The sequence below is a fragment of the Gobio gobio genome, assembly GCF_949357685.1.
Source record: "Gobio gobio genome assembly, chromosome: 25".
Classification (NCBI taxonomy): domain Eukaryota; kingdom Metazoa; phylum Chordata; class Actinopteri; order Cypriniformes; family Gobionidae; genus Gobio; species Gobio gobio.
In genome coordinates, this window is record NC_137121.1 from 41,742,554 (window position 1) to 41,768,919 (window position 26,366).

General features: G+C 39.7%; 1 protein-coding gene across 1 annotated transcript; it reads right to left on the reverse strand.

The window, feature by feature from the left end:
• Positions 1-227: 227 nt before the first annotated feature.
• cd44b (CD44 molecule (IN blood group) b) lies at positions 228-15,991 on the reverse strand. The gene is made up of 8 exons (XM_079809174.1): positions 15,438-15,991; positions 10,730-10,898; positions 5,867-6,003; positions 5,693-5,785; positions 4,031-4,303; positions 3,870-3,932; positions 3,492-3,570; positions 228-1,947 (listed from the first exon to the last, which is right to left on the reverse strand). The coding sequence occupies exons 1-8, from the start codon at positions 15,502-15,504 to the stop codon at positions 1,836-1,838; spliced, it is 993 nt and encodes a 330-aa protein (XP_079665300.1). The 5' UTR covers positions 15,505-15,991; the 3' UTR covers positions 228-1,835.
• Positions 15,992-26,366: the final 10,375 nt, after the last annotated feature.

Genomic DNA, 26,366 nt, shown 5'->3' on the forward strand with positions numbered 1-26,366 from the left:
CGATCAGGTGTTCGATTAGGGCTGGAGCTAAACAGGACAGCGGCCCTCAGGGGCCAGAGGGAGGCTTCAGACAATTGTCACAACTGGAGGTCTAAACAAGACTTCTCTCTCTGTCAGAAAAGATCAGATTTTGTCAATATCTGGTGTTCAAAGACAACACATTGTCATGTTAACTCTGGCTTATCTTGGGTTTGCAGAAGAGGAAGAGCAGAAAGCAGGAGACCAAGGGATGGTAACAACTGAGTTTATTGAACAATCTTAAATGAGTCTTTCATCTGACCAGCACTGATTTCACCAGTGTTTTTACACCAGGCAAAGCCACTGGAAAAATTACTTCTTCATATATATATATACACTAGTATAACATTAAAAATCAATTAATATTGAAATAAAACATGAAGACACACGCACACACAAATACAGCAGGCTGTTCTTAATGGCCCCATGGCATGACATTTTCACTTTAGGAGGTTTTTTAACATTAATATGAGTTCCCCTAGCCTGTATATGGTCCCCCAGTAGCTAGGTGATGTTGATAGGTGTAAACCGAGTTCTGTGTGTCCTGCTCTGCCTTTGAGAAAATGAGAGCTCAGACGAGCCGATCTGGAATCTTCCCTGTATGACGTCATACGGGGAACGGTTACCTCCCCTTCCTCTGCTCCGCTCGCCCAGAGAATTTGGAGAAAATGGATTCAGTTTATGTCAGCACAGGCTTTACAAACAGACTTTACCATATGGATTCGACAGCACTGCCACAAACAGTGAGTAACAGTGTTCATTAATGCCTGATTTGTGATCAGTGATTTCTGATGTGGAGCTAATCATTCAAGTCCATGCAGACTTTCTTTCTAAATCGTTTATGCATCAGTGAATCAAGCCAGGGACTGAACGATCAACTTCACGTGGCTTCTGTTAGTAGCATGAGACAAATCTGTTATTTCAATGATTAAACTACAGAGAGCGATTATTCTATGATTGATTAATCTCTCTCTATAATGTTCGGATCTGTCAATCACACGTCACGAGTGTATCTGCACACTTGTCCAAACTGCCGTTATAATGAATGACGCTGTTATGCTGCACAAAGCTCTTACTGTATTCCTGTCGATGTCGTGTTTGCTGTTAGTTGTGGTGAAAGCATTTTGTGAGAGAAAACGTGTTGCAATGGTGAGATCACTGCATTCACTGATCAACAGACTGACTGTGTACTCAATGCTCAAGCCTTTCATGTGATGGGAAAAGATCTAAAAATAAAGCTATAATCAACACTTTGACGATTCGTTCATCTCGACGGCTGTAATGGTAAAAAAAACGTTGTAAAAGTATTCGAGAGGGGTTCCACATGTTACAAAGTTCGTAGAATAAGGAGGAAGAAGACAGGGCCTCGCTAAACCACGCCCCCTCCGCCACATAATCTAATACTCATTTCAAATGCAAAGATGTCAGCCAATCACAACAGTGGGCGTTTTCACTGAAGTCTCACCGCAGACACGCCCCTTGAAACAGAGCATTCAAGCCAGAGGGCTAATATCAAGATAGAAATAATGCCTTTTATTTCTAAATTATGACATTTTAAGATGTTAAAATAATACTAACAATATAAGTACACCTCAGGAAACATTATAAAATTAAAATACAAATCCACGCCATGGGACCTTCAAGAACTCAGATTTGATCCTTAAATCCTTCACCTCCTTTCGATTCATTTCAAATCTCAGTCTCAGGGCTTCTCATTTCCAGGTCACTCTCTCTGGTCATGTTTTTGTAATGTTTCCTCGTTTGATTTGTCCAGATTGATGTTGATGAGCTCTGAGTTACTGTTTCTCGTGATCTTTTCAGTTGACGAGCGTGACCATCTCCGGCTCCTGAGAGAATGACGCTGATGCACCGTTTGCTTTACTGCTGCTCTCTTTTGTGATAATCAGAGTCTTTTTCCTGCCACACCATCTGTGGGTGGATAAAATATGCACATTCAGTAAAAACCCAACTGTTAACTTAAAATAAAAAACTGGCTACTATTTTCATAAGGAATACAGTAGTTTGAAAGTTATAAAGCCAAACATTTTCTGGTTAATTTGTCAAATCAAGTTCTTGACACTGAAGTCCATTTATTCTAGTGGGGCACAGATATTTTAACTAAGTGTAATATTTTTAGTACTTGATTTAAAGACATTTACAAATGTAAACTAGCGGTAAACCTGAAACCTAAAATGACACACGGGGCATTCTGCATTCTTGAACTTAAGGGACAAGCGCACGAGGCTGCCATTGTAAGTCCACAAGACCGCAAGTGAACATTTGGGACAGGGCCTAAGTTCTAGAACGACTGTCCAAGGTCTGAAAAATACCAACACTAACCCTAATACAACATCAAAGTGCTATTTAGTGTACACCACAGTTCATCACATTCAGGAGCCCACAGCCCTGCCTTCCAGAGGGAAGTAGCGTATTTTCACCAACATGACAACAGTTATTTCAGTGTTAGTGGTGCATAGTGTATACAGGTATGGTTTCTAAAACCAGTCATTATGACTTAAAGGATTATTTCACTTCAGAATATAAATTTCCTGATGATTTATGCACACCATCTCATCGAAGATGCTCATGTCTTTCTTCAGTCGAGAAGAAATTAAGGTTTTGACTTCAATGGCAACCAACGGTTGAAGGTCCAAATTAATGCAGCTTCAAAGAGCTCTACACGATCCCAGGCGAGGAATAAGTGTCTTATCTAGCAGAACGTCTTTTTCTAAACAATAAACAAATGTATATACTTTTTGACCCAAAATGTTTATCTTGCGCTGCTCTGAGATGCGCCACATATTAAGTAATCATGTTGGAAAGGTCACGCGTGACGTAGGCGAAAGTACCGATCAAGTGTTTACAAAGCAAAAGTCAAACAACCTTCCAAAAAAAGGGAAAACAACGATGTCGGACAATTTTGAAGTTGGAGGAGAAAATTAGATGGAGTTTTTCGCCCTACCGCGGTACTTCTGCATGACCTTTCCAATGTGAGTACGCATCGCAAAGCAAGACAAATGTGTGGTCAAAAAATTTATACATTTTTATATTTTTTAGAAAATAACTGATCGTTTCGTTAGATGAGTCCCTTATTCCTCGTCTGGGATCATATTGAGCCTTTGAAGCTGCATTGATTTGGACCTTCAACCGTTGGTTACAACTGCAGTCCACTATATGGAGAAAAATCCCAGAACGTTTTCCTCAAAAACCTCATTTCTTTTCGACTGAAGAAAGAAAGACATGAACATCTTGGATGAGATGGTGGTGAGTAAATCATCAGGATTTTTTTTTCTGAAGTGAATTGATCCTTTAACGACAAAGTTGCCCAAACAGTTGCTATTGAGTTTTTATGAGCGCTCAAATGATTTACACACACCCAAGACTGGGTATTGTGACAGACATGTAGTATTTAAACATATCTATAGTATTTGAATATATATTTATTTGTAATATGTGCATTACAAAAGACGTACCTTTTTCTGTTTGCTACAGCAACACAGAGAAGCAGAATGAGGAGAACTCCCAGTATCGTGAGTAAAATGATCAGCCAGTCTGTAAAAGGATTATAACAAATTATGTTATTTCAATATAGTTTCAGTGCAGTTGTGTAGGTCAGAGTGCAAATGACATAATGACTTTGGCAGGGGCTTTGGGCGATGAGACCGCAAACTACAAAATATACATTTTCATGGCTTTCCCTTTTGAGGCTCCTTAGGAAAACAACTTGGGAATAAAACTTGGAAAACACTTTTTGTCTGCTCTCATCAATTAATCAGTTTCAGTGGGAGACTTCGCAGGGGGGCACGAGAGTTTATACTTTGAGGTCAAACATGGATATACGGAATGCTCACCTGATGATCTGGTCGTATCTGTTCCCGGAGACCTGTTGTTTGCGTTGACCTGTCCTGGAGTAACTAAGACAGAAGCGCAGCACAGTTCAAACCAGATGTCAGAAGTCATATCCTGGAACATCACTGGGTTTTCACAGAGCCCTTTTAATAATGAATGTCACCTGTTTGATTGGCTGGTGTTTCATGAGTGGACGTTCCCTCACCCATGTCCGGCTCTGTGATGTCTGCATTTGGTTGTGAGGTTGAGGACTCCTCTATAGGCTCTGTGGGGTTTGTATCATGCGTCTGATCGGTCTCATCGTCTCCCACTGGGCTCTGTGTGGCACTGGTCTGTGTCCAGTGAACTGGTGTAGACACTGATGTATCGCTCAAAACCTCAGGTGTTGGCGTTTCATTATCTTCCACTACAGTATATTGTTGCAGTGTCGTGTTTTCTGTGAAATGACAATTATGCAGAACTGTGTTTATATGCGCATCAAGCATTGATCGCATGGAAAATGGTCCTTATTTAAAATATATCCTTATAATAAGTTGACAAAAAAAAAAAAAAAATGGAGGCAATCAGTTGCCTCAATTTTTAAATTACGAAATTCAGTTTATCTGGCAGATTTTAATTTTGTACTTATAGGGTAGAGTGGGGGAAACCGCCCCCCTTAAGGACTGTAACTTTTTATGTGAAACAAAAGTTAAATGTGTCTAGAATAATTATCCTAGTTTTCAGTGACAATGACATAAATTATAAACCAAGTATGAAAAATGTCCAGAGTTTTCATGTTATTAGATTTCTAACAAAAATGTAATTTGTACCAAGGGTGTGTACATCTGTCTCCCAAAGCTTTTCATATTCTTTATATTCTGTGCATTGCTCAGCAATTACAGAAATGTACTTTTCTTACCCTAACCCTAACCCATTCTTGAACAAAAAACATTATATAACACTTAATTTTATCATTTACTCTACCTTTCGAGTGCCATGGGCAAAGTATGCTGGGAAATAGAAATCTCAGCCAAGTTTCAATTAAACGTAAGTTCATCTAAATTAAAAGAAATAATTTCATAAAACTCAAAACAATGAAACTGTTCAGTTTACTTAAAATATATCAGTTCTGTGAACTGAAGAAAAAGAAAGTGCTAAATACACTTAAAAGTTCATTTGACTGAACTAATTTGTTTAATTTAAGTTTGTCCTACTCAAACCAATTAATTATTTTGAGCATTAGGGTTTACAGTGAAAACGAATTATTAAAAGTGCAAAATTGCATTCACAGCTCAGTATTTATTTGGTCGTGTAGTTACAGAAATGTAAAAGTTTGAGGCAAAAGATGTGCTTTGTTCGTGTTTTTAGCACATTTTAAGAAGCAGGACAGCACCACCCAGAGCACAATCATAACCTATTCAAATATTTACTTTAATGTTATTTTCATATTTTTCCTTGTGTATTTGTGTACATGAGTATGCATATTTAATGTTACTCATGCTGTCAATGTTAAGATTCTTTTTAATATGCCAAAAGTGCAGCAGGCTATCACTTTATTAAAAGTATGCTGGACAAAACAACAGTAACACTTTATTTTGATGGATTATACTAACTATAAGTAACTTTGCAACTACATTAACAACACGTTTTTCACAGGATGAATTTTAAGTTTATGTTAAAGCTTTCTAATGATACCTAATTCTTGATGATTACTAAAACATGTGATAGAGAAATAAGGTAATAAATGAAGTGTCCCGCTACCGGCACATTAAACAGGATATGACATTGTAAGATCTTTCAGATAAAATGTTCGTTCTAAATGCATAAGTTTAAAAGTCTTTCATACCTGTTTTCATGGTTGTACTTGCTGGGACAGGGTTGGTTTCGGTTTTATTCAATATTTCAGTGATCTCAGCTGTACAGTTCTTCACTGACAAATCTGTTTAAAATTTAATGTTTTGTTAAAAAGATAGTTGATCATGAGTTGACAAAAACACACACCATGTTGCACACATCAAACCTTTAGCGTTGTAACAGAAGGCGTCATATTTCTTCTTGTCTAGAATCTTCTTGATGATGCCGGTTTGGTTGCCAGCGCAGAGAGGATTTGCTTTGTGACGGACAATCACCAGCTCAGAGCTGTTCACCCAACCGTACCTGAAGAAGAATAATGATAATAATAATAATTTTTATTTATATAGCGCCTTTCAACACCCAAGGTCACTTTACAAAGATAGGAATAGAACAAAATAAACATCAACATCAAAGCACAACACACATTCCCTGAGCAAAAACTAACAAGTCACTTACAAAGGTAGGGTAAAGATACCGGTATTCACACATTACATAACCAGAACAAAAAACTATTTACATACTGTGAGCTGAGTGAGGAGTAATATTCAGAGCAAAAATGTTTTTAGGAGGTTTTTGAAGCTTTTGAGAAGGGTGGATGCTTGACGGACGTCTTGAGGAAGGGAATTCCACAACCTCGGAGCCACAACACAAAAAGCCCATAGTCACCAGACTAAACTTGGGGATGACTAACAATCCTGCACTAGAAGAGCGTAACTAAGGAACGAACAGGAGCATAAGGCTGAAGTAAGTCAGATAAGTATGTTGGACTAAGTTTATGGAGAGCTTTGTAAGTAAGGGTTAGTACCTTGAAGTTTATACGCAGGGAAACGGGAAGCCAATAAAGATGATATAGTATTGGTTTAATATGCTCATTCTTTCTTGTATGCATGATCAAGCGATCTGAAGAGCTTTGTGCGTATTGTAATCTTTTGATATTTTTAGCTGAAAGGTCATAAAGAAGTGAGTTACAATAATCCAGTTGAGATGTGACAAAGGCAAGTATAACAGTTTCAGCATCCTGCTGACTAAGAGAAGAACGAATACGAGATATATTACGTAGGTGAAAAAAAGTATTTACCACTTTACCAAAGTGGTCACCAAATGAAAGAATGGAATCAATGAACACACAAAGATTGCGAACTCTCGGGAGAGGGCATTATCAAGTCACCATCTAAATTCATCTGTTTTTAGATGAATACAACAGATGTAGAGCCGATCAGTATTACCTAGGTTTTATCTGAATAATATTTCCTTGATGCAAGTTGTTAATGTAGGTGGAGGAAACACTGAGGTGGGAGGTATGCTAAAAATAAATCTGAATGTCATCAGCATAGCAGTGGAAGTTAAATCCGTAACGTTTGATAATTTGTCCAATCGGTAACATATAAATAGTGAAAACAAGAGGGCCCAAAACAGAGCCTTGAGGTACACCAGAATTGATGGATTTGGTGGATGACTTATGCTTCTGGTATATAACAAAGTGTTGCCACCCTGATAATTAATAGGAAAACCAGTCAAAGGTTGTGCCAGAAATCCCAATTGCGGCAAACCGTGACAGGAGTACCTCGTGACTGAAGTCTAATGCTGGGTAATTGCTGCGTAAATGAAGTCTAATGCTGAAGTCTAATAATTTAGACCTCGCAAAATTTCGCGAGACTTCAGAATAAGCATATGCAGGCTTTAAGAAGTTTGGAGTACTGGGTTCTTAAAGTTGTGGCCCTCGTCTTTACTTCTTCCACTGCAATTATTCACCAGCAAATTTAATGAACTTCTCAGATAAAGGTTGAGGCAATGCACACAGGCTGACCCTGTCTAAAACGTACCATCGTTTTACTACAAATAAAAAATAAAACATGGATATTGTAGTTAAACCATGATAACCACAAATTAACCATGGTTTTGCTAAAAAAAATGTGTCTATGTAATGTAGGTCAAACCAGTACACACACACACAAACAAAATCTACTCTGTTGCTATAGCTACCTGGTACATCCATTGCAGACGCTATTTCTGACCAACTCTTCTCCTTGTTCAGTCTATATTATGGTAGTTTTTACATGAATAAAAATTTTTTTTTACATTTTTTACTTGCCACAAATCAACTATGATCCTCCATATCTGCTGTCCACATTACTTTGTGCTGCGCCATGACCGCGGGTTTGTTATGCTTCCGTATTCTTTAAACGTGCTTTCTGATTTGGATATTATTTCACGTGAGTGTGCGCGTTTGTCCTCGGGGTTCCCCCCAGACATCAGGATTTCTGTTCGTTATTATTCAACATGTTGAATATTTACGATTTGCGATCGGGACGGCTCTGACGTTCTTCCGAGCAGGTTCGGACACTCTTAACACACTTCACACCACAGGAAAACATGAGAAGATAATCTTTAGAACCATCAAGATAATCGGGACATAGCTAGGATTGTCGGAAGGGGGGAAATCGGCCCAAAATCAGCCTGATTATCTTTTGGTGTGTATCCAGCATTACAGAAGGAGAGTGCTAAGAACCAGAATCAGGAGGAGATCATAAAGAAACTTAACCAGGGCTGTTTCTGTACTGTGTAACGGACGAAAGCCAGACTGGAAAGGCTCATAAAGGTTATGTGCTGTGAGATGAACCTGTAACTGAGCAGCAACAACGTTTTCTAATAATTTAGAGAGAAGAGAGAGGTTTGAAATAGGCCTGTAGCTACTTAGGGATGAAGGATCAAGACCATGCTTTTTAAAGGGGTCATGAATTGAGAAATCAACTTTCCCTTGAGCTTTTGATATATAAAAGATGAATGCCTAATTCTATAGCCCCGCCCACTGACTCGAAAAGGTGACTTTATTGAACAATAAAATAAAACAAACACAAACCAAATACCCACGAGGGGGAAAACCAAACTTGACACAAACTAAATACGAGGAGCAGGAACATGAAGCACGACAGGGAACAGAAGACATCAGACAACGATCCAGCACAGAACTGCAAACACAAGGAGATTATAAAGGGAACAAACAAGGCAGGTGATGAAGGAGAACAGGTGGGACAAATTAACCAATAATCAGATAACCAGATGGGCGGGATTGACAATAGACCGGAGACATAACACACAAAAGCACATGGCCAGAAATAACAAATACAAAACGTGCTACACCAGATTGAACTTCAAAGCAATAAATGCAGCATAAACTTCATTAAGATTCCAATATTAGGAAAGCATGGTTGAACTTTATTTTTAATGAAGACTCAGCTCACCTGGGTAAGACATTGAGCGTTGAATCGCTTCATTTCACTGTGGATTTGTTTGTAAGCAAGAGACTGGATTTGCAGACAGAATGAGATTAAAAAATGATGCTGTGTGCTGGATCTGACAGGAATGGTGCAACACACCCATGTGAGTTAAACAAGTTTTTTATATGTGATAGTATTGCATTGTTACAGACCGTATTGATTTTGTGTACGTGTCTAACTGAACATAACTAAGCACGCTGTCACAGGCTGGAGTATCCTTTGTATTTGATGTGTTGTTGGTTCATTGTCCTGCGATTCGGGATCAGACTTGAACATGTATGGGCCAGGGCTTGCAAAGTCCGACGTCCCGGGGCTAATGTGTTTTCAAGTCGGGCTACCAAAATGTATCATGACCTGGCTATCTTAAATAATGAAATAACATTCCTTTCTTGATGTGCGTTGTCCACACTCTTGACTTGATATTTGAAAGAAAAATACATTTGCGGAAGTTTTGAACATGCTCAATTGTCTGCAAAGTTTTTTTGTCAGCCCTGCTGTGGGTGAATCATTCCGGTTGCCGTTTTTAAAACAATTCCCCACGTGTACTGACTAGGGAGTCGAAGCTCATTATAATATGCAAAACTGTTATCCAATCACAGCAGTGGGCGTTTACTTCCAAGTCTTCACTGTGGCACGCCCATAACAACAGAGCATTCTAGGAGAGAGGCTCAAAACCAGGGTAGAAAGTGGCCTATTACTGATTCATTATGATGTTTGTGAATATGAAAACCATGCGAACGTCATGTTGACCTCAGGCAACAGTATAAAAAAAATTAAAAAGCCAGTTCATGACCCCTTTAAGAACAGGAGTGACAGCAGCAATCTTAAGCTTAGATGGCACAATTCCAGAGGACATTGGTGTATTAATGAAATGAGTGATGGGTAGTGACAAAGCAATCAGGCAATTTTTCAGTAAAGAGGTAGGTGCAGGGTCAAGAAGACTAGTAGAGGAATTAGATCGCCTGGTTATCTCATCAACCACTGTAGGGGCAATAAAAAACTAGTGAGGCTGTGAGTAAGGCATGAAGAGAGTGGTTCAATAGCAACAGAGGGAAGGGGTTGATGGGTCAGAAGTAGGGTTGCCAACCGTTCCTTATAATACGGAATCGTCCCGTATTTAAGGCATTAATGAAGCGTTCCGTATGGCTTTCATTCTGTATTATACGGAACGGTTGGCAACCCTAGTCAGAAGTGTTTTACTCTAAAAAAAGTTCAGAAAAGGATTGCACAATTGATCGGAACCATCTAGAGACTATATTGGTGGCTGAGTTAATTTGTTAATCATAGTAAATAATGTTCTAGGCCTGTTTTTGGACTAAATAAATGTTTTTGGACACTTATAAATGTTAAGAAATAAGAAGATCGAGCTGCATTAAGAGCTTCCCAGTATTGCTTGTATGTATTCAATATACGCCAAGGAATGAAGGCCAGTTTTCTTATAAAGTCTTTCTAAACGGCGGCCCATGGTTTTCATTGCCCTAAGCTCAGCGTTGAACCAAGGAGAAGTGCGAGAGGAAGGAGCATATCTGGATTTTAAGGGCACATATTGATTCAAAATAGTAGAAATACTTTCATCATAGACTTTCTGAAACAGGCAGAAAGGTGGGAATTACTCATAGCAGTAGAAAATGACAGAGGATCAACCAACTTCCAACATGGAAGAGAAAACACATGTGATGATGATCCTGCATGTTTGACGGAAGTCATGTGGTGATGTTCAGTTGAATGGAAGAACTCATGTAATGTCTGACCTGCATGTCTGTAGTCCTTTAGTATAGGCTTCCTCCACCTGCTCCAGACTGGCTAATGTAGTCGATAAGTCCTCACACAAACTCCTGGCCATCTCAAACGTCAGACTATAGCGAGCTTTCCCCTGAATGTGAAACACTCCAACATAGCTGCAGCTCCGTGAACTCACCGCTGAAAGACAAACAGGGTAGAAACAACAGTAATAAATGAATTATATTTATACAGTGCCATTCCAGAACACAAGAATTTCTGAACAGCATAAGAGACAATGGGAGAGAAAGGAAACAGTAATAGGCTAGAAAACAGTAAGAGGTTTAGAGTTGATAACACAGAGACCTACAGAAAGGTTAGGAGCTTTGGGAGCAATTAATTACACTTCACATTTATCTGGTCAGGTCTAGATGTTACAGTGCTCGGTTGGATGAGACCAGATGAAGTAATTCCAGAAAACAAATAAGGCACAACAGTTTAAACGTTAAAACAAAAACCAACACATGACAAATTAAACAGAGGGTGATAAATGCACAGAATAATGAGGAATTAGACACAGCTGAACATAGTGTGTAACCATGGGAAATATACAAAATGTGAAGATGGTTCACAGCAGTTCTTCAGAGGTTCTTCACCGGTTATTTGACTAAGGTGTTATATAGCCGCTGAAGAACCACTGAAGCACCAAAATTGGTGCTATATAGCACTTAAACAGGTCCCTCGCTCCTCTGTCCTCCAGCCTGTGACCCAGAAATCGATCAAAGTTAACCATTTTGAAGGACTTCTCATTTCTCTAATTGCACCGCAAGGAGGTGAGGGTCGAGGAAGCTTCCAGAGGAGCTATGAGTGACGATGCAAAGGTGTATCCCTTGCAGAAGTCTTTCTCGTCAAGAAACCTGGCGCGTGCATCACCCTTCACATCTGTCACAATCTGTTACGCATCACGTTTGAGCTTCAGCGAGACCCAATGAGGTTCATTCTCGTGTTACGCATCACGTTTGAGCTTCAGCGAGACCCAATGAGGTTCATTCTCGTGTTACGCATCACGTTTGAGCTTCAGCGAGACCCAATGAGGTTCATTCTCGTGTTACGCATCACGTTTGAGCTTCAGCGAGACCCAATGAGGTTCATTCTCGTGTTACGCATCACGTTTGAGCTTCAGCGAGAGGTTTATTCTCGCTTGTCAAGCAGTTTGGTTGAGCTTCTGTTTGTGTTCGCTGATCAATGTTTATATGTGAATAAAAGCTGAAATTCATTCTGTTCATCATATAAAGCGATCGAGTCTCTTCAGAAAATTTGGACAAAACTGCTCAAATCTTACGGATTAATTTTTACGATACCTTCATTAACTTTTTGAAGCGTCAAAGTGGTAGTTTTACATTTCATCTAAAAGATCTTGATTTGTGTTTCAAAGATAAACCAAAGTCTTACAGGTTTGGAATGACATGAGGGTGAGTAATTGATGACAGAATATGGGTGAACTATCCCTGGGAAGCACAACGAGGCCGAGAGAACAGGGCGAGGCCGGTGCTGTGCATGTTAATGACGTCGTCGCTTCTCCTTTTATACTCTTGAAGCTCCTCTGTGAGAAACTCGAGACTGACAAGTTTAGATTTTTTATCTCTTGGTATTTGCTAGAATCCATGATACCGTTTACTTGAACAAGATGTCCAGGACCTCCAGCAAAAAAATAGACACAACATTAAGGATCCAGCGGTATATTTAACCGTGGACATGGGGTACTTTTTCATCCCATCTGGTGGGTTTGCTGCCAAAAAGCTCTTTTTTTAGTTTCATCTGACTAGAATCCGGTCCCTTTTGAAGTTCCAGTCGTGTCTGACAACTGATGCTGGAGTTTGTTTTTGGATGTTTTTTTCTTGAAACCCTCCAAAACAACACGTTGATTTTTTTTAGGCTTTCTGACCCAAGACTCAACCAATCTCTGCAATTCTCCATCTGTGACCCTTGGAGAGTCTTTGGCCACTGAAACTCTCCTCCTCACCGCATTAGGATGATATAGACACACGTCCTCTTCCAGGCAGATTAAGAACATCTTTAGTTGACTGAAACCCTAATGGTGGAAATGGGGATTTTCAATTTTACACTTTTGGTTTTGTGAAGCTCAACAATCTTTTGCTTCACATCAGAACTATATTCTGTGTTTTTTCTCATTCTGATGATGATTAAGGGAATGTGGTCTTTGTGTTTCCTCATATTAATACTCCTGCAGAACAGAAAGTCATGGCTGGACAATTTCATGTCCCTAGTCGACCTGGTGAGCTAAAATGTAAATATTAATGGGAATATACTTCAGATATATTTCACTCATAATAAATTCTAGGGGTGTTAATAACTGTGTCCAACGTGTTTTGGAGAAAAACATTTATTTCATAATGTGATTTTCGCCCCACTTTCAATTCTTTTACGTCAATGAAAGGTTAGATTTTTGCGATTTTGTTTTGGAAAGAAAAATCAAAAGGATAAACAATGCAGATTTATTTTTACAGGCATCTTTGATCATATTTAACTGGGGTGGCAATAATTTGGACCACAACTGACAGTGACGAGGTTTAGTCACAATCTCTTAGCATAAAGTTCAATTCAAGCTCTGGTATAAAGTGTAGGCAAATATAATATTATTAACTGGTATTTTTTCTAATCAAACTGTTTTCAGAATGATAATGGGTGCGTCTCAATCAGCTCCCTATCTTCCTAGGTGGTGAATCAGTATATTGTGTACATGAATGTGGCCGACGCCCTGATCAGTGCCCGGACTACTGAACTAGGGACCGGATTGAGACGCAGCCAATGTTACAGAAGGAACGCATGAACAGAAACATTAAAAAACTGATTCTGCTCGGAGTGAACCGATTTCATTTTGTTGTTGTTTTCAAGCCCTGCCTTGAAGGTGTACATGACTGGCATAGCAGTGGATCAAGACGCCGTGGATGGCAGATCGGTAGGAAAGCACGACCTGGTTAAAGGTTCCTAAGAGGTGCGCGGAGGCTAAATCCTTGGAGGCCAGGCCTCATCCCCTCTTAGGATCCCTTGGTGGTCTCACTGGCCCATTAGAGGGATCCGTTTGAGCCTGTACCTTCTCTATGAAGACGGCCTTCCTGCCTGCCCTCACCTCAGGGCGGGGGGTTTACAAGCCCTCTCCGTTAACGTGCCTAGAGTTCGGCTATGTCTCTAAGGTTCCCACTAAACTTTTCAGGGATCAACCTTACAAGTGATCCCTCCTGATGAGGGAGACCCAGCGCTATTTCTGTTGTGCCCAGTGCACACTTTGGGCATTTTATATTATTCATCCATTCCAAAGTACCTTTTTTTAAATAATTTAATTTAAAATATTGTTAACTGGGGTGAAAGGAAATCATTTTATTCTAGCCTATTAGCAAAAACGTATCTTAATATAGTGTCACCTTGTGGACATTTTGTAGTGTCAAAATTTGGCCAACACCCTAATTCTATAATGGTCAGTCATTCTGAGTTATGTCCAGAATTATAATCGGCTGCTGGGCTTTTTAACCCATATTAACTCCAAAGAAACTTCCTGCAGAACTTTTGTTGATTTGCCAAAAATCCAGGTACCATTTTACAATAAAAACATAGGTTTCCAAGACCCAATCAAATAACACAGGGCCGTTCACAACTTCTCAGAAATGTTCTTAGGAATAGTTTTAACTCGATTGTTAAAAATTCTTTATAAAAAGTAAGACTTTTGTAGGAGTAGAAAGTAAAAGCATCTCACCCTTACACGAGTATGTGACATAGCGGGTGATGTAAGGACTACAACAGGATTTCTACATTGAGTTCAAGAGTTTAAAGCCACAGCCACTACTTACTATTTTGCTGGCCCTGGCCTAAGACTAATGGTAATTTTCCTGATGGTGAAGGTTCGCATGTGTATGCAGGAAGACGTGTATCTAGAAGAGATGATGGATAATCTCTCATTTGATGGGCTGAGCTCTCAATCCATCTCTGCTACACACAGAGATGTGTCTAACTGGAGGACATTTACATCAGGACAGTGGTTTTCATTCACTCGTGATACTGTGGAAACTCTCGCTGGTTTTCTTTTGAAATGCTGAAATTTACAGCTTCATGTCTCTCCAACCAACAAAGAGTTTCTCACCATTCCCTCAACACACACACACACACACACGTCTCACTTTGACATCTTTCATACTGAGATTTTTCACAAAACACCGCAATGTGAAAGAGATCAAAGATAAATCGGAGATGGTTTAGTGGGCGACTGTGGGATTGACTAGTTTCATTTGGTTCTCCATTTATTGGTATTTCAACAGTTCAGTCACAAAGAACCGCAGAGGTGCTTTAAGATAAAACAATACAGCGCAGCAGCAAAGCACAGATTTATCCATCCAACTTGAGTCGACAGTCAAAGTTGTGACAAACTTTAGAACAAAGTGTTACCACAGGAACCGCCAAGTCTTGCGAAAACATTTTTTTTGGGGGGGGGGGGGGGGGGGGGGGATGGGCGTGAGTTTTTGTTTCCTGTACAACACGAAGAGATGCTCAAACGCTTAATGCGAGGAATAATCTGGAAACAACATTAGCCATTATATTTCTCATTTATCTTTCTATTTGGTTGGGTTTTTAAACAGCCTCTGTTTTCATATCCAGCATATCCTGTTCTCTTGGTATACTCATACTCATATATTCATACTCAACACACAAAGACATGATCGCTCTCACCTCGAGTAGCCTGTGATCCAGGAGAGGCCAGTAATCCAGACACGAGTCCGAGCAGAAGCATCCACATCCTGAGCAGCGTGAGAGTCGAGGGCTGCTGTAGAATAGAGCTGAGGTGGAGTTAGCTGTGCGTTTGGAGGATTGTGAGGTGAGGTTTCAGGGCAGGAACTAATAGAGATGAGAGGAAAGGGTGGCATACGCTTCAACACGCCCTTCTACACCTCCCTCAACCGCTCTCCCACCATCAGTGTGTTTATCTGTTCATCACTGATGGCCATGATTCTGAGAAAGAGATTGGAATTCGTGCTTAGCTGCAAAGATGGAAAAGCTAATTTTGGAGAGTTGAATGTCAAAGTTTCCGAGAACTACAAGAGACAACTGCTGTCATCTTACAAAATGAGACCATTAATCTCCAGGTCACTTGTTTTAAATTGGTGATGGTTAAGATTTGATGCATTATTTCCCCTGAACTCTTCAATCACAGTGGATTTTCTTTTGTTTATATGGCAGCACATCAAATCCCAGCAATCATTTCAGGCTTCTCAACATCTCATCTCTCATTGGTGTCCTGCTCTGTATGTACATAAATGAATAAAATGCTTTATTTGCATTACTCGTGTTGTGTTGGTCAGTGTTGTTGTTATGACACTGAGTAAATAAGACAGCATCATAACCTACTATAGCTTCACAACTTCCCTCCTCTCACTTCCTGTTCAGAGCCGTTGCTGTTAAGGCTGTTATGATTTCTACCGTTGCTATGGTGACGAGAGCTATAAACACAAAAACAATTATTCATATAAATTCCCCACCAAAAAATCTGATAATTGAATTCTAACTTTATAATGTCTCATGTGTTCAAATGTCCCCTATATGTTCATGCATTAGCTAACTAACAATGAGTAGTATATTTTTACAGAATTTATGAATAATTGTTCATGTTAATTAATAAAATTACACTTTTTTTTCATTTGCGATTTTAAAAATGTACTAACCAGCCAACCAAATATGTTCTAAGAACATACGCTCCCATTAAGTTATAAAAACGTTATTTCTGAACGTTAAAAATGCCCCATTTTGACATTTTAAAACCTTTGTTTTGGTTATGCGAACATAAAGGGAGCATTGCATTTCTTCAATATTACTTTTGAATGTTCTCTGGAAGTTATGAAACTAATAACTGAATAACTCATTCATAAAAAATGAGACGAACTAAAACGCTTCAGAAAAAGAACGGTCAGTGAATGACGTATAACGTTTTTTTATGCTAATGTTTTGAGAACATTATTAAAGATAACTTTGAATTACCATTATATTAATGTTACTGGAAGTTACCCTGATATCGATTTCGATCTTGATTCAGTAGCATTTCATATGTACACTCACCTAAAGGATTATTAGGAACACCTGTTCAATTTCTCATTAATGCAATTATCTAATCAACCAATCACATGGCAGTGTCTTCAATGCATTTAGGGGTGTGGTCCTGGTCAATCTCCTGAACTCCACACTGAATGTCGGAATGGGAAAGAAAGGAGATTTAAGCAATTTTGAGCGTGGCATGGTTGTTGGTGCCAGACGGGCCGGTCTGAGTATTTCACAATCTGCTCAGTTACTGGGATTTTCACACAACCATTTCTAGGGTTTACAAAGAATGGTGTGAAAAGGGAAAAGCATCCAGTATGCGGCAGTCCTGTGGGAGAAAATGCCTTGTTGATGCTAGAGGTCAGAGGAGAATGGGCCGACTGATTCAAGCTGATAGAAGAGCAACTTTGACTGAAATAACCACTCGTTACAACCGAGGTCTGCAGCAAAGCATTTGTGAAGCCACAACACACACAACCTTGAGGCGGATGGGCTACAACAGCAGAAGACCCCACCGGGTACCACTCATCTCCACTACAAAGGGGAAAAAGAGGCGACAATTTGCACCAGCTCACCAAAACTGGACAGTTGAAGACTAGAAAAATGTTGCCTGGTCTGATGAGTCTCGATTTCTGTTAAGACATTCAGATGGTAGAGTAGTCTGTGGTACAATCTGAAAGAGACTCCAATAACACGAAAGCTGATTGGCTGCAATATAAGCTGCATGTTGGTCTCATTTGTAGTTGTATTACAGCAAATTATATTTGGACTAATTAAACATTCTAAAGTGCTGCAGGATTTCAATGAGCATTAGAGCTAGCGTTACATGGACGTAGGAAAATTAAGACCTGTTTAAAATGATTCAAGACCTAGAACAGAATACTTAAGTGAATTTAAGACTTTTTAAGGCCTAAAATTTTGATTTTGAAATTCTAGACTTTTTAAGACCCCGCGGAAACCCTGTCATGAACCACGTGACCGCGCGCCGCGAGATGAGAGCATGACGCAACTCTGTTTCTAAACGCCTCTGGCTTCACCTGTTAGGCCACATTAGCGCCAAAATGCTATTTATTGTTTGATTTTCGCATTAAAACTTAAAAAAATGTAAACGCTTAAACTTTGTTTAATATCAAAAGCAGGTTTGGCAATTTGGCGTGAGATTATGTTGGGCAGAGTGAGAGTTGGCAACCCTGTAGAGGACGCAGGAGAACTAACAGAACCAACCTCAAACACTGAAGACACCAGACAGACCTGGACTCAACAGAGCTAGGAACTCACACACAGGAACTCACACACAGGAACTCACACACAGGAACTATCATAGGCAAAGATGGTACCAGAAGACACACACGACACCTGGCCCTGTTAGCTGGCAATTAAATGAAGACTTTCAATAATGCCAGTTAGTGCTATTTATAGTGGGGTATATGTTGAAATTGTGCTGAAATGAGGATAACTATTAATAAACATCCTACAGAAGATTCTACAGAACAGGATTTTTACAAAGTCACACTGAACTGGACAAAAAACGGAAGAGGAAGTGGTTGCAGTGGTTTCAGTTTTGCACTTTGCACCATGGCAACACAAACGTGAGCAGCTAACACTTTTTGCATCTATCAGTTTCTGTAAATTTGTTTAACTGGGGTTTCAAAGTATTTCTTTCTTTCCACATCAATTTCACACGTCTAGTGTCACCATCTCCTGTCACCACAGCACACTACATCTCCCATAATCCTCTCTGGCTAGCACCTGCACACTCCACAGCTCCTCTCACACACACACACACACACAGGTTGGCCAGTCTGGTCTATGGCTTAGACGGTGATCTGTTGGAGTGCTACTCACCTGAAGTATTGTGGATTGTGGATCTGTGCAAAGGCTAATATTGCCCACATCCCATTGTACTTTGGAGGAGGATTCGCTTCAGAACTACAAACAAGAGTAAAAGTGGTTAAAAAAACTACAAAACATGGTGAATATTTGTGACCGACTGTGAGAGGTTTAGATCAAGGTTTGAATGACTACATCAAAGTTTAACCTGATGACAAATACTTATTTAATGCTATCTGTGTTATATTTAATCTGCAACGACGTGGACTTTTATAAAGATCTGTTTGGCCATTAATATTTAAATGCATCGCTAATATGAGGAGAGTCTCCGCATGAAAGACTCACGACTGCAGATCACTGAGCATGCGGTGGGGAATTACATTAAAGGTCCCATGGCATGGCATTTTTCTATTATTTTATAATGTTTCCTGAGGTGTACTTATATTGTTAGTATGATTTTTACATCATAAAATGTCATAATTTAGAAATAAAAGGCATTTTGTCTATACTGCTGTTTGCCCTGTGGCTGAAGGCCCTGCTTCAAGAGGCGTGTCTGCTGTGAGACTTCAGTAAAAACGCCCACTGTTGTGATTGGCTGACATCTTTGCATTTGAAATGAGCGGAGGGGGCGTGGTTTAACGAGGTCTACGACGCACGAGCTGCTGCCAGAGAGACGGATGGACCTGAGTTCACTTCACATCAGTTCTGTCAGTCTCAGTTCAGGGTGAACTGTTGTAGCTACTAGAATATACTTCAGGTTATTAGTTTATTTCTAGTCGGAGGGGCTGTCATGTCAGAAAGTTAGTAACTTTAGTAAATTATGGATCAGCGCTGACCGGAGACGCGAACCGTTTTGAACGATTCAGTCCGATTTGGTGAACTGGTTCGGTTCACTAAAAAGAACCGATTCAAAAGAATGATTCGTTCGTGAACCGGACATCACGGAGACGGAGCGATGGCTAACAAAGTTATTTATAGTAACTACTGAGTTGTGAGAGCGCTGTCTGTCAGCGCGAGTTTATTGTGTTTGTATCTGAGAGTTCTGAATAAACACGAGTCCCAGTCACACCGAGTCCGTCTTCATCATTATTCTACCAACTTTGTAACACATGCAAAGTACCATTACAGCGAGATGAACGAGTTAGTAAGTGTTGATTATAGCATTATTTTTAGATATGTTCCTATCATATGAAAAGCGCCAGTGACGCGCATTGAGTACACAGCGCAAACAAAGACACAACAGCAGTAATCGAATGTAATCAGTTTTTTGTGGGGCTAGGCTGGCTAGCTTACCCTCCTTCTGCTTAATCTCTGGCTGCGTTTGGTGCCTCCGCTGTGGGCCAGATGCAGTACTGGGGGTCGGGGATGTTGAAGGCCGAGCGGTCAGCCCGAGCCTCGGCGTGCGTGAGGTTTATCTCTAAAGATGTTGAGCAGAAACTCATGACTGTATGCACATTTTAGAACAGATAGACGCGACGAGGACGTACAAAAACACTGACTCACAAGATAGAAAACACGAAAACACCGTTCTGTCTGGAGAGAGAGAGAGAAGCCGCTGCGTGTCCACGAATAATAAATAATTAGCTACACATAAGAAATCACTGATCACAGATCAGAAGGAACTGAAAAAAGACTTCTGTTTTCATTTGTACATCCAAACCCTGAGAAACTGCCAGCATTCACTCATACACAAGCCATGATCATCTCTGGAGTGTTTGCATGGGCGAGGCAGATTCTCTGGGCGGAGGAAAGGGAGGAAACTGTTCCTGCTTGGACGTCAAACCAGGAGACTTCAGGATTGGCTCGTCTGGCCTGTCATTTTCTCAAAGGCAGAGAGAGACAACCAGAACTCGGGTTTACACCGATCAACATTTCTATCCACTTGGGGACAATATTCAGGCAAGGGGAACTCATATTAATGTTGAAATACCTCATAAAATGAAAATGTCATGCCATGGGACCTTTAAGTGTAGAGGATTCTGCTCTCTTCAAGTCCATCCACAGGTTTTTTCTCTGATTTAAGTCAGGCACCTTCCTGTCCTTAAGCCATTATGTTGATCTTTTGGCAGGATGTCTAGGATCATTGTGGTGTTGGAAGGTCTAGCAGAGGGACGCAGGTTTTCCTCAAGAATTGCAATGCACTTGGCAGCATATTCCCTTCAATCCTGACCAATCGCGCAGTCCCCGCTGAAGAGAAACACCACCACAACATCATGCTGCCACCACCATGCTTCACAGTAGGTATATACTCACTGAGTAGGCACACTATAGCTGTTACAGCTGCACAACGAAGGCTGTCCTAATCCAGGATGCACCCTCTGAAGGCTGCGTTCGAAGGCCGATTGTGTCACCGCGGCGCGACGAAGGCTGCAGCAATTTCGAAAGTAACTTCAAATACGCCCTCCGTTTCTCAGGCAAAGGAAGGATACAGCAGATGGACTCTTCGCAGCCTACCTTACCCTCGTAGGCCTTATTCATAGCACACCGGTGACGGCAGGATCATAGCTGTCAACATTGAACATTGAAAATAAGGGAGATTTCCAGGTATCCACCCACAAAATAAGGGATTTTTTTTTACACGATTCTTACCCACAAACTTTAAAATAATCACAAGCACTAATCATTAGCCCTGCAAAGAGTGGTGCGCTTATCCGAGCGCATCTCAGGCTCAGCTCTCCCGTCTCTGCAGGACATCTACACCAAACGCTGCAGAGGTAGAGCTACCAAAATCATCAGAGACATAAATCACCCTGCAAACTCTCACTTCACCCTGCTGCCATCTGGTAAGCGCTTCCGTAGCCTGATGGCAAAGACTGAAAGACTCAGGAGGAGTTTCTTCCCCCAGGCCATCAGACTCCTGAACTCAGTCACGTGACTTCACTTCACCCCGCACACGCATAAACATCCAGTTTAAACATTAACATCCACATACTGCCATTGCACTGCACTTTACTTTCCTATTGTTACTGCGTAACAACCTGTAATAAACCTTGCACATTATACTTCTTTATATATACATATATATATATTTATGTTAACCACTTATTTCTAAGTCTACAGTTTATCTCACTTATCATATCCACATATTTTTTTTTATATTTTTATATTTTAATTTTTATATTTTTATTTTTATCTTATTTCCTATTTTTATCTTTTACTTGATTTATTTATAATTCTACTTATGTTAATACTTTTTATTCTAATTTTATTCTATTTCTATTTAATTTCTTGTAACTGTTATTTGCACTGTCCATGGAGCGGACCTGTTTACATTTCACTGCCAGTTGTATATTGTGTATATAACTGTGTATGTGACAAATAAAACTCTTGAATCTTGAATCTTGAATCTTGAATCATTAACAGTCTAAAGAGTTTATAGCTACACAATATATTTTGATTTTGGCCGTCAGCGTCCTGATCCATCATCGCACATCACACTCATCTACTCTACTCTCCTTGAAGTTCACTTCCCGCTACTTTTCCCCTCTTCCTCCCGCCCGCCTTTGCAACTGTCTTCTTCTTCTTCGATAGTAGCCTAAGCCAGTGTTTCCCAACCTTTTTTCAGTCATGGCACCCTTTGAAAATGTTCTCCATTTTGTGGCACCCCCTATCATACGTTACGCTAGGGGTGTAACGGCACAGATTGCTCACAGTTCGGTTTGCATCACGGTTTTAGGTTCACGGTTTCAGTACGGTTCAGTATTTGCTATGTTCAGGGAAGAAAGGACTACTGTCAAATAAAAATAAAGAAAATAATAAGAACAAATCATTTAAATACAAGCAACAGCACAAATAAATTCTATTGAGCAAGATACTAATAAAATAAACTATGCTTTTCGGGTTTTTCAGGTACGTCTAACATTAGTTTTCAGATACAGAAATTGATAAAATGTAAAATAACATTGCATATTTGACTGTATAAATTAAAGATTAATCCTATTAAACTTACAAAAGCTATTCAATCAAGAGCAGTGAATGATGTCCTTGTCTTCTGTTGTTTGACATTAAACAGACAGCAGTAAAGGCCACTGCCCCTTTAAGACCTAATGCATGGATATGCGTCGTCTTTCTCGACTGTATAAAGTTTACTTAAGGCATATACAGACTATGTCTGCTAGAATACTCAAGATGGACATGTTGACATACTTTTTGTGTGAGTTTGTCCGTTCAAGAGCAAGACTTGAAAGAGAACTCAATATTTGTGTGCTGTGAGACGTGTGCGCGCTTTCGGATGAGTGCACAGAGACACATTTTCTCACAGCGCGCGACTTCTCATTTGCGTCTTCTGGCACTACACCCGGGTGATGACGGAGAAAATGACTGGTCATATTCCAACATACGGCATGCAATGAACAAAGTTTACAAAGAGAAAATTATTTGAAAAATTTGAACAAAAGAAAAAATATTTGAAGGACTTTTACACGGCACCCCTGCTCTCGTCAGACGGCACCCGGTTGGGAGACACTGGCCTAAGCTACTGTCTGTGTACTGCCCCCTGCTGGACTGGAGGTCTAGAAACCCAAGTGCAAGCCACTTCACAGACACAGATAGTTGCGTGTTCTGAGTTAACACAATCAGAGCGTAAACATACAGGATATTTTACGGGAAAATACTAAAACGGGTAGACAGTGGGAAAAGAGCTAAAATACGTGAGAAACCCAGAAAAAACGTGAGGGTTGACAGCTATGGGCAGGATTTGTATGGTCTGCATTCCCACGGCACTCGATCAGATTTCTCACGGCGCGGGATTAAATTTCCCAGTGAAAGACAGTAGCTCTGGTGCACTTTGGACGGGACTGGGCGGTCTGTCGACACAACAGCGCAACCGCCCTTTAGATTAGATTAATTTATTTGTAAGGGGACAATGCAATTTCATAAAAACACATGAACAAACATGAGTAAAAAAGCCAGAATTAGCCAAAAGGCTATTTTTCATCTGTAGTCCCCTGGCCAAGATGTTAAAAGAGCAAAAATATGACACTAATATACATAATTAGTAACAACACAAAACAAATCTAATAAAAATTACTGGCAAATGACAAATACACAAAACACATAGCTAAAACAACCATGAAAAAACACAGGACATTCAGCCTATAAAAACAATAACAAAACAAATTGTTTGATAAAGAGACACAACAGGTTCAAGTCTTAGTGTTGACAGCTATATGCTATATCAATCAGCCATTTTTTAACTGTTTAGTAAAAGCTTCATAAGTAATTGCCTGTCTAATTTAATCTGGTAATCTGTTCCACTCACTAGCGCCTCTCGTAGACCAAGCTGACTGGCTGAAAGTAGTTTTGCACAGGGGGATGACACAGTCACCTCTCACTGAGCCTCTAGTCACTCGCAAAGTGTTATTTCTTTGGCTGATAAGATCTGCCATAGGAGCAGGAGCGAAATTATGCATTGCCTTGTAAAACAAGCATAAGTTTGCAAATTTATGCAAATCAGACCAATTAAAAAAATTATACTTTTTTAAAATTATACAATGGTGGTAATGTCTTGGTTTTTTATCCATAACCTTGATGGCTTGTTTGTATAATATTTCAAGTGGCCTGATTATGCTATGATTTGCCTGTGACCAACTTGTTTGTCAGTAAGTAAGATGACTAAAAGTCATTGAGTGTAAAAATATCTTTGCCGCCTCGGTAGACATTTCACTTCTAATTGATCTAAAAAATGCAAGATTTAGCTTAATTTTTTTACTTACTTTCTCAACATGGGCTTCAAATGAGAGATTGGAGTCAATCAATAATCCAAGATATTTGTTCTGTGAAACCAGCTGCAATTTTTCACCTGTAACATATATTTCAGGGTCATGAGAGACTCTACTGGTTTTACTAAAAAACATCCCGACAGTTTTAGAGACATTTAGCTGCCAATAAAATAATGATTAAAAGCCTCTGCCAAAACCTTTGGTTCCAACAAAATCTTTCCTTCAGAATGAATTTCAAGTTGTTTTATCCTATTTTTATGAGAATCCCCAGTCATTTTTTAATGTGATTCCAAATCATTTTTGAATTTCCCTGTGCACTATTCAAAGCAGTAATAAAAAAGTCTGCTTTAGCTTTTCTAATTTCTTTAACTACCTTGTTTCTTAATTAAATAAAATAATGTATTGTATCCAGTTTTAACTGCCAGTTTTAAAACATCATCTCTTTCTTTCATTAATTTCAAGATCGAATCATTTCACCAGGGAAGACAATTCTTCTTAGCTTGTAATTTAATTTTTCGTGTAAAAAGTGTAATAATTTGTTGTATCTTCGATGAAAATTGTTAACAGTCTGAATCTAAATTAATACCAGAAAGCAATTCATTCCAGTTGACTTGCTGGATTGAATTTTGAAAGTTTTGTTGTTCATGTTTTGGAATTTTGTGCACCTCAGTGGCAGCTTGAGCCGTTTATTATTTAATGTTCTGGTCACCATTATGAGATTATGATCTGACAAACCGGTTAACATATTAAATGATTTTAGAATCCTCTCTGGCCTGTTACTAAAAGCTAAATCAATCTGAGTGCTGGAGGAGTTTGTTATCCTTGTAGGACCATTAATCAACTGAGTCATATCCATTTCATTTGTAATATTTTTAAAATGTTTCCTTATTTGCTTACTTTCCCAATTTATATTTAGGTCGCCCATGACTATCACTTCCTTAGAAAAATTTCAATAAAGTCTTCAATTTTTCATAAAAATCTACATTTGATGAAGGAGGTCTATAGAGGACTATAAGAGTGAAAGACATTTGCTGTGATAAAGTTACATTTAAACCCAGAAATTCCAATTCATTTTCATGTGTCAAGTGTATTTCATTACAGTTAAAAGTGTCCTTGGCATTAATCATAACTCCCCCTCCCTTAGAACCTGGTCTATCTTTTCGAAACATTTTATAACCAGGTACTGATAGTATTGCAGAAGATGAAAATTCATTTAGTTACGTTTCGGAAAGACAAAGAAAGTCAATGTTAGAGTCAGTGAGAAGATGGTGTACTTGATCACTTTTTGACTTAAAACTGCGTATATTTAAATGACCACATAGAATGCCCTTTGGCTTTGATTTTGGGTCCCATATCAATTTAGAATTATTAACTGTTTTAAAAACATTCCACTTCCGTTTTTTTATTATAGCGGGATTTAGTAGTTTCCTGTTTTTTTTTGTTAACATTTGTTGCAGGCAGCTTTACTGTTTGTGTATGTGTGCTGGCAAAAAGACAGTCACCTGTTGCACGGTTTTCAGACCTGTGGGAGAATAAAGATGGGGCTTTGGTTATACCCGTCGTTACCGAAGGAACTTGGTGGATAAATGATAGCGAGGTTAGGCCCATTGGCCGCCGAAGGTTCTCGTCGGCTTTTGACCATGCCACAGACGGCGTGATGGTTCTGTCACCGCCGCTCCGCTCAGCTGTTCGCCGACACCAAACAGACCCTCACGCCGTTGAATCTCCGGAGTTGTCAGGCCCTGGACACTGGTGAATATCTCCAGCCAGTAACAGGCAGGCCACGGCGATCAACGCGTCAGTTTGACGGAGTTTCGGCACCGCACCGAGGTGTTTATTTAGACGGCCAGGCCTGACGAACTTAACAAGGACATGAGCTCCGTGTCCAAAATGCTTGGCAGACGAACGTACAGTCAGTGGGTCAGATACCCAGTCAGTTATTATATCTGGGCGTAAATCGTACTGCTCTAGGACTACCATCGGTGGTCTTGTGAGAAATGTCCAGATTGTCCCTTTAACC

Excerpts from the sequence above, each read along its gene's own strand:
- cd44b (XM_079809174.1), bottom strand. The coding sequence starts at position 15,504 with ATGTGGATGCTTCTGCTCGGACTCGTGTCTGGATTACTGGCCTCTCCT. Across the intron at positions 3,933-4,030 it reads AACACCAGCCAATCAAACAG|TTACTCCAGGACAGGTCAAC; the intron begins GTGACATTCATT and ends CTTCTGTCTTAG. Across the intron at positions 1,948-3,491 it reads GCTGTAGCAAACAGAAAAAG|ATGGTGTGGCAGGAAAAAGA; the intron begins GTACGTCTTTTG and ends ATCCACCCACAG.